Source organism: Paralichthys olivaceus, chromosome 18 (genome assembly GCF_024713975.1).
Source record: "Paralichthys olivaceus isolate ysfri-2021 chromosome 18, ASM2471397v2, whole genome shotgun sequence".
NCBI lineage: Eukaryota > Metazoa > Chordata > Actinopteri > Pleuronectiformes > Paralichthyidae > Paralichthys > Paralichthys olivaceus.
Genome location: NC_091110.1, coordinates 15,640,255 through 15,656,045, shown reverse-complemented (window position 1 = coordinate 15,656,045; position 15,791 = coordinate 15,640,255). Strand labels below are relative to the sequence as shown.

Below are 15,791 nucleotides of genomic sequence, written 5' to 3'. Positions count from 1 at the left end.
CCACAAGCTACAGTGAAGATAACGACCTTCACTGTCAGGTCAATTTAAAGCCTGAGAAAGACGGAGGAAAGTAGACAAAGTGGCTGAAAGGAGGAAATTTACAAGTGAGCAAGGTGACACAAAAAAAACATTTTGGGAAAAGGTCACATCATGTAGATCATTAGCTCCTGAAGGCAGAGGGAAGACGTGTTCATCTACCTGCACTGAATGGATGCATGTGTTCCCATAGAGAGTGTGTGTGCGTGTGTGTGTGTGTGTGTGTGTGTCTGCTCCAGTATCTGACACCCTTAGACAGCCAGTAGCATGGCTCAGATAGAGAGAGAGATGGCGTGATCACTGGAGTGTGGTCCGTCTTATCCTGACACACACACAAAATTAAATTGGAAGTTATGTATATTTCTATTTTAGAATATAGGACAAGATGGTGAATATAACTTCTGCACAAATGAGGTTTCCAACTACCGGTAGATGTAAACAGGGGACCAGTGGATGTTAGGCACATATCTTCAGTTGTGCACCTAAGCGTCATCCAGTGGCCTCGTGATCAACGATACAGGCCGAAGTTGAGGGTACACTGATGCTCAAGGTAAATCTGACTGGCTATGCCATTTTAAACTAAACACTGTCCCATTTTAGAATATAGGACAAGATGGAGAATCTCCCTTGTAAGTTCTACCACACTAATTAATGCCCACCACCGGGGGATGTTATTGGATGTTAGAGACCCACAGCGGATGTTCGGGACATATCATCAGGCGGTTCTGCCTTTAAATCACAAGACACCCTCTTCTAAGGCTGGCCCACAACAGGTTGATCAGACCTGGGTGCATGTCCCCAGCATCTTAGGGCCCAGTTTGGATCTTTCCTCCTGATCCAGAGCCATTGGCTGCAGTGTGTGATGTGTCTTTTATGGTCTGGCGCAGGGCTTGTCCGAGGATTCCCAGATTTCTGAGCAACCTGATGGTGGATGTTGCAATGAAACCCCTGCAGTCAACCTCCACAGGGCAGACTATTGCTTTCCAGCCATGTTGTTCTGCCTAAAATGCCGTGTCTGAATACTGCAGCCTTTTCCTCTCCATCGCTTTATCAACAACATCCTCCCAGGTTTCTGTCAATACTACGAAATAGAATTTGTTGGACCAGAGTGTCAGATCTGGTCTTAGGGTGGTAGTGACAATATGTGACGGGACTGTAAGCCACTGGCCCACATCCACAAACATTTCCCTATAAGCTAAAACACAATCGTATTTTTAAGCTTGTAAATCCCAAAAATTTTAAAAAGAGGTGTCTGGAATAGTTAATATTCTTATTGGCAAATGAAAAATAAAGCGAGCCAAGCAAGCAGAGAAGTTATTTAGCTGCTGTGCATCTTCCACTTAATTTGAGTGCATGAGTTGAATTGTGTTCCATGAACTCACCCTTTGAAAGTCTCATTAAATAGAAAGACAAAGTGAGAGTTTTAGCTTTTAGATACTGTACAAACACCAAAGCAAGATTCAATAATGTGAGGCCTCAGCCGCCCCGTTATCAGGTTGTGATTTGTGATCACTGCCCCTGTTTCTGTCTGTCGTCACTAGAAAAACACTGATCAGTGTGTTGAAAATGACTTGAAAGAATTTCTTCCTTCGTCGCACGCCCAGGCACACACACACTCACAGGTCACCATGGTCCACTGGTTATCTCCAGCCTGGGATGTTTGCAGCTGCTCCACTCCCATCAGCAGTGACCACAGACTTCCACCAACTCCAACCTAATAATTCTTGTTTAAGCCACAACGACTGACCCAAACAACTTTAAATTTTCTATTGAGAGGATGGGGTGTGAAAGAAGCCAACTTATAGACTATATATATATATATATATATATGGCTTAATCTTCTGTGGTACGTACTGTGAAGCCTCTGACAAGCTCATTGTCACCATGTCAAGTCCATAACAGTTCTTGAAGATCTTGACCCTAAATACAACTTTCATGTAAAACGCTTAAGATAATTGTTTTATATGTTTTATTTGATCTACACAATTTCTTTCACTCACCTGCAAAGAATTCAACAGCTCAGACTTAGATTACAGATACAAATGTGGATAATCTCTTCTCATCTCTCCTCTCTCCCATCCTTCCACCACCTTCCCCTTCCTCTCCTCTTCTTCTCCTCATTCCATTCATTCCCTACAGATTCTTATCCAACACATCATTTGAGGGCCAGAGCGGCTTTATATCCAGAGAAAGTCACAGCCAGAATGTCGTCTCAGAGGCCCATCACTACATCTGGTCCCTCCAGCTGGACCCCCTAGGCCAGCCAACCTGGACCCGCCTGGGACGCTGGCGCAGGGGAAGAGTTCTGATGGACCAGGGGGCCTGGCCAAGCCATTCGGGCTCTGGGGGTGGAGGTGACTGGCGGCGATCCACAAGGCTGCACATGCGGGTGGTGACGCTGGTGGAGCACCCGTTTGTGTTCACCCGTGACGTGGACGGAGACGGGCTGTGTCCCGCCGGCCAGCTGTGCCTCGACCCACTCAGCAATGAATCTGCAGTTTTGCAAGGGCTTTTCCACAACCTTGCAGGACCCAACGGATCTGTTCCCACCGACCTGAAGAAGTGTTGTTATGGATACTGCATCGACCTGCTGGAGAAGCTTGCAGAAGACATGGGTTTCAGTTTCGACCTCTATATTGTTGGCGATGGGAAGTATGGTGGGTTCAAGAATGGTCGCTGGACGGGATTGGTGGGTGACCTGCTCAGTGGCGCTGCCCAACTGGCAGTGACTTCTTTTAGCATTAATTCAGCCAGAAGCCAAGTCATTGACTTCACCTCACCCTTCTTCTCCACCAGCCTGGGAATTCTGGTCAGTGCTGCTCTTTTCTTCTTGTCTCGCTTCTTTTTCTCCTCATTAGATGTATTTTTTTTCTTCTTCTCTCCACTTTGTATTTCCCACTTCTGCTACTCTTTGGCCCATCCATTCTGAGTTCTCCGTCACTGATCTCAACTCTTTCCGCTTAGTTTGGTTGTGGTCAGTGTTAATACGTTTTTTATTACTGCAAACCCTGCATTTCTGAAATCTAACTGTTGGGTGCACAGCTTTGTGATGTGATGCCACGGCTGCAATTATTGTAGCTCATCCCACCAGTTGACAAGTATAGCCCTGGTGGTAATCACGCTCTCCTCTCCTCCTCTGATTTCAGCTTTATTTACAGTAGATGTCTTCTCTGTTATCTGTTGTATTTTTATTGCCATTTCACCTTAGGTTTCCTCTTAATGAACAAATATGTCAAAAACAGCATTTACCAGATCAGATTTGATTTTGTTCACTGTTACCAAATGCGGCAAATTGAGGCAATTTTAGCTAATTCAATAAGCTCACTCTTGAACCCTACACCATGACATTTAAAAGAAGATATATCTGTCTGTAGCAGGTAGAGATACATTTTTCACTCCTTTGTCCTCCCGCCCAGGTTCGCACTCGCGACACAGCTGCACCCATCGGGGCCTTCATGTGGCCTCTCCACTGGTCCATGTGGCTTGGCATCTTTGTCTCCCTCCATGTCACCGCCATCTTCCTCACCCTGTACGAGTGGTACAGCCCATTCGGCATGACGCCGAGAGGACGCAACCGCGACCGGGTGTTCTCCTTCTCCTCAGCGCTCAACGTGTGCTACGCTATTCTATTTGGGCGAACTGTCGCCATCAAGACGCCAAAGTGCTGGACGGGCCGTCTGCTGATGAATCTCTGGGCCATCTTCTGTCTGTTCTGTCTGTCGACCTACACCGCCAACCTGGCTGCTGTCATGGTCGGGGAGAAGACCTACGAACAACTTTCAGGGATACACGACCCAAAGGTACAAAAGTCAGAAAGGTGCAACAATGAAAGGCCTTAAAGAAACTGCTCGATTCCCTTCTTACTTACAGGCTCTTTCAAGAACTGCAGTTCTTATTGTTTTACATCAAAGATGTCATAGATATAGAAAATTTAACAGAGTACAGACCGAAGGCTCTGTTCATATCCAGACACGTATCTGATGTTGAGCATTAATGAGCCTTTATTACTTCTGTGCTCTTCTTACTGTGTGGGATTCACCAGACAGAATATATATCCTTTAATTAAACCACCTCTGTAAGGGCAAGTGGGGTAAGGTAATTAATTCTTTGTTTCTCTGAATCACAAGAGTGCAGGAATATTGAGAGTTGGTGAAACAAAAGAAATTAGTCATTAGTCTTTCGGGAATTTAATACCAACTGAAAATACGAGAAACCGGCCAAAACAGAAAAAGAAGCAGGGATATTGATCAATATTAAATGCTTGTTGAGAGCGATTTAAAAGAAGAAGCTGACTTTCTTTCTTCTTTCCTGCAGTTGCACCATCCCTCTCAGGGATTCCGATTTGCCACGGTGAGAGAAAGCAGCGCGGAGGACTACCTCAAGAAAAGTTTCCCCGAGATGCACGAGTACATGAGAAGATACAATGTCCCGGCAACGCCAGACGGCATCCATCATCTCAAGTAAGACGGTGGTTTATACACTGATCCGGTTCCACTGTTGTCTGTCCACTAATATTCAGTAACTCATCTTAGCTGATTTTCTCATTAATTGTGTGATGGCATGCCACAGTCTTAATTTGTCTCGCCAGAGTTTTCTCATAATGAACCAAAACTTTTTGACAGTTTTCATAATAACATAAAAGACCTCTTAAGAAGTGTCTTGCTCCATTGCTTTATGGTGAAGCTGTGTGCGGCGCATCGATTTGCTCGACCCCCACCGGCAGCTGCTGCCACAGATAGAATCAAACTCTGTGGGAATCTCTGAAACAGTTATCTCTCGCTTTCACCATTCCCCTAAAAATCTACTTCTCTGTGGTTGCACAAATTGGGGAAGGGGGGGGCTGTTCACATTCAGATCTCACCCTCCTCCTTCCTCTGCCACTGCTGTCATCCTCCTAAGCTGCTTCAACATTCAACTGGTATCCCCCCATGGAGCGAAGCAAGAATATAGTGTGAGCAGGCAGCTGGTCTAGGCTGGTTAGGACACAGTTTGAATGGATCAAACAGGGTTTTGTTACTGAGCTTGTAAATTGCTGATTAGAGGAGAAGTGTCATCTTTGGAAATTTACCACAAGAGAACAAGACATCAAACAAGTGTGTGCGACGACTCCACTTTGAATACTCTGCACTCTGAGTTCACTCCCCAAGGGACCAGGCATTATTTATCAGTTACTTAATTATACAGAGTGCCACATGTGAATGATGGGGATCATGTTAGATTATTATGACTCGAGCAGCCTCAAATCATTTCATAGTTTTATATGAGGTCAAATCCTTATTCTAGTGAATATTCTAGTGTTTCAACTGTTTGTTAGTTAGCAAGGTTACGCCAAAACTACTGGATGGATTACTACGAAACTGCGGTACAGGTTGGTTTGGATCCTGATTGAATGCTACAACTGCAGCTGAAACTATGAGGTCCGACTGCGTGGACAGTAACAACTTTATGTACTATAGCGTGAGTGTGCAAGCAGGATCGTGACAAATAGCGTTGCACACACCTAAACAATACAGCAACAGAGCAAAACACCAAGAAAGACAATTTTTAGATCATTATGAAACTGTTGCAGGACAAATTACAATATGGTGTCTCAGCAGTCTAGATTATAAAACACTGCTTTGGCAAGCTGGGGCATTAACTTTGGTCGAGGTGTGTGCTCACTCTACCCGACTTTTATAGTTTTTAAATGTTTAGATTTTAATTTTTATACTTGTTTCAACAAATTTAACACTACATTTCATTTCATACATTTTATTCTAAAGCCTTAATATAAATGGTCATCTCACTGGGATCAAGATCCCTTTTCCAAGCAATCTATGTCAACAACATCAGCGACAGTCACAGTCGTCACTAAATGGATTTGAAGTTAAAAGTTCATGAAAGCAATTAATACCAGCTTCAACTAAAATACTTAAACTGCTAAATAGTTGGAACATTTGGAGAAAGAGTGCTGAGTGAAGCATCATTAGGCATCAGCCAACTCTCTTGTAGCGTTTTGTGTTTCTCATTAAAGTGGAGCAGGAGATATTGGAGGAAGCGCTGCTCTTATATTCCATGGTAGAGTCTCATTTGTGAAGGAGTTTCACACACCACAGCTCAGTCTTGAACATAAAGCCAAATTTATTATCGAGCATTTTCAACCTGGCTGCGTGCGGGTCTCACTTCGTGATGAAGACTTTTCCCTGATCAACTCCAGAAGATTTAAGATTAATGGAACTGCTGTGTCCTTCATCACTTGTGTAACGTACGGCAGCATTACAGAATCGTATCCCTGTCATATGAGGCATTTTCAATTCATGCAGTTTGGATGCTGATACATACATCCACTCCTTTGTCAAGCATTGCTGCAGGAAGATGATGTAGAGAGATAAGCGTTTTAATCACATTCATAAATTGGTTGATGTCGGGGTAGTGCAGATCATAAAATACCTAATGCAGTCAGTTCAATACTTGGTGGAAAGACCAAGGTCAGAATCTGCACGCTGCTTCAAGCTGTAATAAGGAACAGCGAGCTTGTGGGTAGAAGATAGCTGAGGATTTAAAACACATCCTTGACAACTAGCAAAAAAATGCAAGAGTATATCATGAAATAAAATTCTTTGTAGCATTTCTGTCAGTCGAGACATTTTTGTTGTTGGTTAGTGATCCTCGCAGCTTTGTGACTTAATATCTCACCTCTGAATACGGGCCTCGCTGTGAGGGAAGTGAGGACTATGAATAAATTGGCCAAAAAACTGGCAGGAATTTTAATGACATGCGACAAGATCAGGGGAAAACGAGTGGGAAATCAGGGACAGGAGCAGACTGAGAAACATGAGGTCAGACGAGGCAAAATATAGAGGGACACTTACTGAATCATTTACATCTAATTTTCGGGTATTGTTGCAAAGTGCCATCTGAAAGTCTCTTTTATAATTGCCCACAACCGCAAATCAAAACAATTAATTCCCATTCAATGCTTTCAGTTTCCATATGTTGAGTCAAGAAGCCTTATGTCCACAATACGTGTTGATGAAGTGACGGCATAAAATCAAACCGAATCAGACACGAGTGATGTGAGCGCAGAGGCAGAGAAATGTTCAGAGTGGCAGCCCAGGAGTGAAAAAATAAAAGTAAGCTCAGGTTCTTTTAAGTTTATGTCTCGGGGGTGTTAAAGGTTAATTTTTCATGTGAGTTTTAAAGGGTTGTTTGAAATGTGTGCGTGTCTCTGTGGCTTATTCCCAGAAGGTACGATTTGTGTTAGCGCTGTGGTTATATTTGTCACCACGATGACTTTGAGCGTGACGTCGTCCATCAGTGACGTCTGATCTGATTTTCATTTTATTTAAATGGTCACTCAGGTCAATGCCTCTATGTGATCATTACACTAGTTTAAACACATCATGCACAATATAAACAACCATATCTGTCTGAAGAGTTTTTTAAAAGTAACTTGAAAACAGAATATGAAAATAAATCTCTAGCGTTTGTGTCTTGAGTTTGTGTTAATCTGGAGTGCATGAGGCAGAGTGTGTGACTTTGTGTTGCTACATCTGCACTTGCATTGCACTTTGATTGTATCTGGTTACAGGGCCGACCCTCAGAGGCTGGATGCATTCATCATGGACAAAGCTCTGCTGGACTACGAGGTCTCCATAGACGCCGACTGCAAAACACTGACTGTTGGAAAACCCTTTGCAATCGAAGGTAACGCATGAGTGCTTCTTATCATTTCGGATATAAAATGATATTCAATGTGTATCTTGTTGATTAAGCAGATAGGGTACTGGTTTACTATAGGGCATCCTGGAGCCAATTGACTACTGATGACGAATTAGCCTTTGGGGGCAACAGCCAAGTCTCCAAGACTCGGTTTAGAGTTTATAGTCTGACTAGTTTCTTTTATCACACAAAACACAACTACCAAAAGTTTAAGGTCCAGATAACATTTTGGCTAATCTCCATTAACAGGGATAAATTAAGAGCCGATAGCCGAAGCATTTGTGTCAATGTGTTCCACCTCTTTGGCTCTTCACACACACTGTTCAAACTATACATGTTTATTTAACTAAAACTATAGTCTGATTACTGGTATTGTAAATATGTTTTAATTTTTGATTAACTCTTGATTGAAGAGGTCTATTTGCATTATCGCAGACCAACTGACCATGAGTGTTTTAACAATATCAGCCACTCCACATTTGCAGGTCAGTTAATCTGCGTTCTTTCAGAAGCCGACTAGTCTCTCCTGCCAACTGTTAATCTCTGGTCCATTTAGCGAGCATCCTCTTCTGCTCCCTGTGAAAATGTTCCCTGTGGTGGTTTGCTTCCATTTCAAGCCACCACCGTTCCAGATTCCTGCTTTGTTGTTAATTACTTAATGCACCTCTTAAGCCTCCAGGATACAATTCAAATCAATCAGTGCGCTTCCTTCCAAGGCCAGTTACTTCTGTAATTGGCCATTGCTGAGGCTGTCACACTTTCCGGGCATGCAACGAAACTCTGAGATACACTGACAGTTTTCAAATAGCTGCTTTTGGCAGGAATCTCCTTTCTTTTGCACAGCAGTAAACCAGCTGCAGAACATGTTGTAACAGAGGAATCACTGCTGAAGAGTCTTCACTGTGTGGTTTTATTTGTCCACCGGCAGGCTATGGCATTGGCCTCCCGCAGAACTCTCCCCTCACCTCCAACTTCTCGGAGCTTGTTAGTCAGTACAAGTCCGATGGCTTCATGGACATGCTGCATGACAAATGGTACAAGGTCGTGCCCTGCGGGAAGCGCAGTTTCGCTGTGACCGAGGTAGGACCAGCACCACATGCTACACACGTCAAAAGCAAATGTATTCTTTCTGTTGATGGAGACACTTCAGAGGATGCCAAGTTTTGACATTCAGTATTTTTTTTCGAATTACATCCTTGAATATGGTTCAACTATAAAAGTAACAAGTGAAGCCTTTCGAAAAATTAGATTTGCTACCAATTATTGAAAAAGTTGCACTTCTGGTAACTTCAAATGTTTCATAATAGAAGTAGCTTTCATGCCTTAACTGTCTTTTCTGATGGAGGTCTATTGTACAAAGCCCTTCAAACACCAAGGACTTGTCATTTTTCTGGCTCTACTTTCTGCCTGCACACCCCCCTATGTACAGTAATTGCTCCCTGCTAATTCAGACCCTGGCCCCTGACCCTCCAGCTGCTAACCAAGCTGTGTCCCCATCACTTCCGTCCTAAGCACTCGGGGCCCCATGGTCCAAGCTGTACTGCTATTACAAAGCACTTAGCTCTCTGAGCAGCCTGCCCATCTCTCCACCCAGCTGTGACTTTGAAATCCCCAAAAGTGTCTCCGAGCTCAGTGCAGACGGCAAACTGTCCACTTTCAAGCACGAATCGAGAAATAAATTCGTGTCCCTCCTCTGGCCCGTGTTCATCCCATAGTTCTACATTTACTCTCTCTATTATTTATTTCCTTAGCTATGGTGTGACAGGCAATATAACCCCCATCTAATTAGGAAGCACTCATGGTGTGTGCCTTTGAATGACAGCATCATCTAAGTACCCGGCACATAAATGTAAATCACTAACTTATGAGGCTCATAAGAGCAACAGAAGAGCTACATTGCAGTGCCACAATTTGAAGTGAATCATTTTCCATTGTGTAACAACGAGACACGCTGGTGATGCAGTCTCACAGCTGCAGTATTTAAACTGCTCCAGGTACATTTCATTTTGCAGCATTATGACGGTAGCGATGGCAGAGAATGCTTCTCACCAGGTATGTTGCTTATGTATTGTTTAATTTTACTTTCTATCAAGATGATTTCCTTAAAGGAATCACAGTATGACGTCTGTGTTTCCTCCCATTTCCCATGTAATAGATAGGAATCTATAGAATGTGCATCACACTTCTTCTGTGCACGTATGAAACCAAGTATCGAACCAGAGGCGTTTGAGGGAAATTATCTTATGCAACCAGAGTGTGGATGGGAAGCTCAATACTGATGTCTCGAAGCTGTGTTGAGATTCTGAAGTGGTTTTAGTGTACAGAAAAAATACTTTAAGGCACAAGGCTCTTATTTTGAAGAACTTGTGTTAAACTCGCGAGTCACATTCATCATCAGATCATGATTGGCTGAAAAGACGTCACGTGAGAAGAGAAGTGCAAACACAGACGTTGCTCAAACTGAACGACCCTGCTCTTGAATAAAAATAATAGAGAAACCCACACAAATACACCTCTCTACGTCCTTGTCTCCTAGAAAGTCCAACAAAAGTAGAATATTTGGTACAACGTGCTGTCAGAATGAACACTGGTCGACATCAGTGGGAAATTCATGTGATAAAAGCAGGATATGAATTACTGACAAGGCTGGCTCGGTTTAGTCCTGCTCAGCATTTTTTTTGTGCAATCTTTTATTCCGATGAATGACTGCTACACCAGCAGCAGCCGATCCTGAAAAGATGGAGAAGGAAAAGAAAATCTGATGGATTGGTTTCAGCGAGGCAGCCAAACTCTACTGGCACACAGCCAGCTCTCTGTCACCCCTTAAAGAATAATAAAATCAATACCAATAAATGACATTTTATTCAATTAGCTATCATTAAGAGGTCCAAACGTGACATCACAGAGAAATATATTGTGATCAAAGGGATCCAGAGTGTTGTAGAATTTCCTGCAGATTTTTCCCAATTAAACGAAGATGATGGATCAGCTGTGAAAAACAGTAAAAAGAGGTCGGTAGTGTTTGTTGCCAAAAGGTTCTAATATGTGAGGAATGTTTTGTTTAGTTTTTTTTGCGAACTGTTAAAATGATTAAACAACTGCAATTTTATTTATTTCCTATATCAATACAGTTTGTATTCTCCAGCATTCCGATGCTACTAACGTCTGCACAACTTCACAGGAATCATCAGCTACCAATTTCATTATCGCCCAGCTCACCAAAGCCACAATACTGCAATGATGACTTGAATCCATCATGTATTCCATTCCAACATGACTTTATAATGCAATCGTTGCAGCGGCCGCTGTCGTGACACAGACTCTGCAGCAGAAAAAAAAAAAGACTCTGTGCATCTGCAGTAACAAGCAGCAAGTGGTCGGGTATGAAAAGTGTGATATTACACTTGGAGATGACTACACTTGCAGACTGATAAACACGTTTGAGGTTTCTCCACAGTGGTGCATTCAGAACGAGGACAAAAGTAAAGAAGTGTTATATCCCAGAGCATGAGGATGTTTCTTCTTATTTGAGAAGGAGTCAGAAAATAATGTCAAAATGTCACAACTTGTGATTTATACATCTGAGAAACTTAGATTTTGAAATTTAGAATTCACATATGTAAAAATTAGTCATCCAAGTTGTTGACGAAGACAACACTGCCTTGTCTGAATCAGTGCTGGACATATTAAAAGGACTTAACTCTGCTTTAATGCGTTTTTCAGGCTAATGGCAACTGTGTATTAATCATGGGTTTGTTGTACGGTCAGTTTGTATAATACACTAGAATTATCTGTAGAAAACTGAAATAAATCAGACAGGTCATTGTATTTTATCACAGCTTGCCTTGTAAGATATAGGGACAACAGAAGGAAATGAGCTCATACAGCAGAACAAATATCTCTTCTTCAGAATCTAAAGTCTCATCATCCATTTCAAGAGAAAGTCTTCACAGCAACAGTTTTAAAAAACACCACAACACATCTCCTCTGATCCAAGCTGTTTTTAAAACAGTGGCAGCCCATGAGTCCCGCTCCGACTGTGGTGAATGTGTCACGGGGTTCACACATAATGGCAAAATTATAATAATACAATTACAGTAGTGTTATCATCCGTGTTGGCTGTGGAAGTTATTCTGCAGACAGGAACTTAAAGCCCAGAAAGCATCTGCTTCTATAAGATAAGCTGCTTCAGGATTGTTCCCTATTATTTTTATTACAGTACACAAATAAGGCTCCTGCACATTTCAGTGTCATCGTCATAATGGATCCACTGAACTTAAACTGCTGTGGTGTATGTGAGTGTTCTGTAGCTTGTAAACAGTAAAATAAACACACCAGCGGGATATTTAAGATAAAGGGGTTGATCTCTGGCTGGGCAATAAAACAATATAATTATAGATATAGGAAAGTAACAACTATATATAAATCAATATGCATTGTACGAGCACAGTGAGGAGGTATTAGTTTGAAAGAGTTTAAAACCACAACATTCACTCAGGAGAGAAAAAAAATGTTTTTTAAACTCTACAAATGAGCTGTGATAATTATCGATAGTGACTGATGAGACATCTCTTCTCTCCCTCCAGACTCTGCAGATGGGCATCAAGCATTTCTCCGGACTGTTTGTGATGCTGTGCGTGGGCGTGGCCTTGTCTCTGCTGACCACAATAGCAGAACACATCGTGTACAAGCTGGTGATCCCGAGGGTCAAGGAGCCGCGCTTCAAGTACTGGCTGCACACGAGCCAGGTAGGAACACGCACACACTCCACTCAAAGTCCAAACTTCAAATTAAAGTACAGAAGTATAAGCAGCATCTTGTACTTGTGAAGTTTTTAACGTATAGACAGCAACATATTCTCTCTCGCTCACACACACACACTCTTTAGAACTCCCTATAATCAGAGAGAAACAGACAAATCATTTACGCATTTATTTATTCTATTCACGCATTTACATTCAAGCTTTTGACAGCTATGTGTTGCTTGTTTTCCAGAGATTACACCGGGCCCTCAACTCAGTCTTCACGGACGACAAACTACCGACTGTTACCAAGCCTGAGAAGAGGTACTGTCACCGTCATGGAAACCTCCGTTTTGTATGAATTTAATATCTTGGGGCCAACTAAGGCTGTCCTGGATAATTTGTGGGTCTTATCAGCTTCTGTGAGAATTACCTGCTAACACTATTCACAGCAAATGGTTTTACGGTTGGATTTGGCAGAGGAGGCCCTCGACGAATCCAAGACGCTGCGTGGATTCTGCTCAGAGAGCTAATCCCCCCCAAAACAAAATGACTGCTAACTGCTTAATAAGCAGGGGTGCATTCAAATCTGCCTTCCTGAATATGCAACAGGCGCGTTGCAGTTTCCCTTGAATACAAAGCCAGTCTCGTGTGAGATGGAACTCAATGTTATCGATCACGCTCAGGTGAACATAGGGTGAGATACTGAAGATATCTGATGATCTGATAAATTACATGAACAAAAACAACCAACCAGTTTCATTATTTAATTTTCAAGGAAAATTTCATATATATTCATTTTAAAATGGGCCAGTAGGTGAAAATATCAAAACCACTTCAAACCATGAGAGTTAAATAGAGAGACGGGTTCAGTTTATACACTGGATCAGCAACATGGTGAAAATGTGCCAGACTCAAACACAACTTAAATACACATAAATACACAAACATTACATATACCTGGTAAATCAATACATGAAGGTAAATCCACACGGTGCAAACTGAATGAGAACAACAGTGAAGCCACAGCAGCACAAACAACCTGAGCCAAACCAAGCCGGGTCAGTGGAAATGAGATATTTAACTCACCTCTGGGTTGTAAGGTGAGTTCAGCTGGACTGACAGCATGGAGCCTACACAGGAAACTGTGTGCATCAGGTGCATGTAGAAGAAATGACACTTCCCTAAAAGTGAAGCAAAATGTGTTGATCGCCCCCTAGTGGCTGGGGACTGCACAAGCACAAGTTTTCTCAAAGATGTAGTCAGTTCTTATGACACTGAGGTTTGTGGAGGTTTTAATGAGCTCCAGTGAGGAGGTTATGTTTTCACCCTTGTCTGTTTTATTGTTGGTTGGTTTGTAAAGCCAACCTGCAGCCATATCTGGGTTATTTTACCTTTGTTATTGTGCAGCTGGAGGAAGAGGAGAAGCTTCATCCATCAGCAGGAAACACGTAACATATTATAAATCTTGATAATTGACTCCTGTCATCTGAAATGTGTAGAACAGACGATGTCAGGTGAGTGACAACGCAGGCCGATAACACATACTGAAGTTAAAATGGCAGGTCAAAGTTAGACTCCATGAAGATTTCCTTCGCAATGGGAATTAGTTGTTTTATTCTTTCTTATACATTGCTTTATAAAATACTGAGAAACTTTTATTCAGAATAACACTTTACTCAGCTAAAAATAAAATAAAATAAATAAAATGTTATCATGCTGAGTCATGGCGTGTCATTATGAATCACATGTTAACCTGTAGCCTCCATTCACCCTGCAAATTGACTAAAGCTTTCACAGCAGGCCACCGGCCAAATTATTAGGCTGAGAAGAAGTGACATGAATTAACATCCAAGTGTCAGATGAGAGGCCCCTTCGCAAATCAGAAACAGAGAAGAATGGTCAAATCAGCTGGAAGCTAATTATCAGTCAGGGAAATAATCTCACGCTGATGTTACAGAGTATTGTTCCGCACAGCGGGCGGGTGAGCTGGAGATTTAGTAAATCACGAAAAGCTTCTTTTTGGGGCAGTGACTTTTCAAATGTTGCATGTGTTCAGATTAGTTACATAAACCCTCAGTGTCACTCCGACACCAATTCAGTGTGTGTCATGCAGCAGACCCGACTTTCATCAACTCTCATTTTAACATCACACTGGAGCTTGCTCTTTATCGAATGAGCATTTCTGAAGCGGAGGGAAATTTGAGTCATTTCTTGCAGCGGAGAGAGATCAAAACAACCCTCAACCTTTTGCTGAGCGGAAGATTTTATTACACACCATGAGAAATTGGTGCAGCGCTCTATTTCACCAATATCCCTGCTTAGCAGCGCGCTCTGAGGGGACACACAGGTGGAGGGCTCAAAGTGAGGATTAAGGACACATAATAATTATGGAGCTGAGGCTGTGTGAGGGATGCCTGTGGTAATGAGGATAGATGACCCACTCCTGCATAATTATACTCAGTCAAAGTGCTTCAGCATCATGGCTGCACATTGTTTGTCAGAACTTAAACTCAAGAAGCTTTGTGGTAGTTTTTCCTTTCACACATTAACATGTATACAGTGCATCTCTCACACAATTCTGGGGTTCAGTATCTTGCCCAAGGCCACTTTGACGCAAAGAACAGGGGACACTGTGATTGAACCTCTGACCTTCTGGGTAGTGGGCTCACTCTACTCACCCACTTTACCTCCTGAGCCACATCCCTGCAGGAACCCTGTATTTTTTTGTAAACACTGTCTTTTTATATAGAACAAGATTTTGTCCTTCTCAGGGAAAACTGCAGCACTGTATGCACCAGATATTAAAGATGGAACCATATTTCATTTTTAAATTTGTGTTACCAAGTATGTAGACAAAACCAGGGAATCAGGATCTGTGTCTGCGAAACCCTGAAATACTCTGACGGCCGAGGAGATCACGTAGTTTAGTATCAAACACAGTGTTAAGGTGCTCACATCAGATAAGAGCTTCTGAATAATATATTTAACAATTTTAATATGAGAGAACTACATTTTTACACCGGGTGATGAAAAGGTCAGTTAAAAGCTGCACAAATCTGTAGCCCAGAGCTGGTGGAGACTCAGAGACACTTCAGCAGGGTTCATATCTGTGTGCTGCACCTGTGTCCTGCTCTTTGAAGGACAGCCTCCCTATTCACAATGCTGCAGCTGCGTCCGTGTCTTGTTTTGACTGGCGGTAGCAACATCTGTCCCGACAGATGGGTTGGTATATAGCGGTCAGTGGGGAAACTTTGCTAATTTAATTCTAAGAATGTGGCAAATCCTCTTTTCATAAGCTGCAGTAAAGGT

At 42.4% G+C, this 15,791-nt stretch overlaps 1 protein-coding gene across 1 annotated transcript in view; it reads left to right on the top strand.

Annotated features, from left to right (window-relative positions):
• The window catches only part of grin3a (glutamate receptor, ionotropic, N-methyl-D-aspartate 3A), a 35,965-nt gene that overhangs the window by 16,268 nt on the left and 3,906 nt on the right, over positions 1-15,791 (top strand). The window contains exons 3-9 of the mRNA XM_020081684.2: positions 2,176-2,845; positions 3,453-3,836; positions 4,351-4,496; positions 7,607-7,722; positions 8,666-8,817; positions 12,324-12,485; positions 12,733-12,803. Coding sequence (XP_019937243.2) covers positions 2,176-2,845; positions 3,453-3,836; positions 4,351-4,496; positions 7,607-7,722; positions 8,666-8,817; positions 12,324-12,485; positions 12,733-12,803 — 1,701 coding nt within the window. The remainder of the gene's footprint in view (positions 1-2,175; positions 2,846-3,452; positions 3,837-4,350; positions 4,497-7,606; positions 7,723-8,665; positions 8,818-12,323; positions 12,486-12,732; positions 12,804-15,791) is intronic.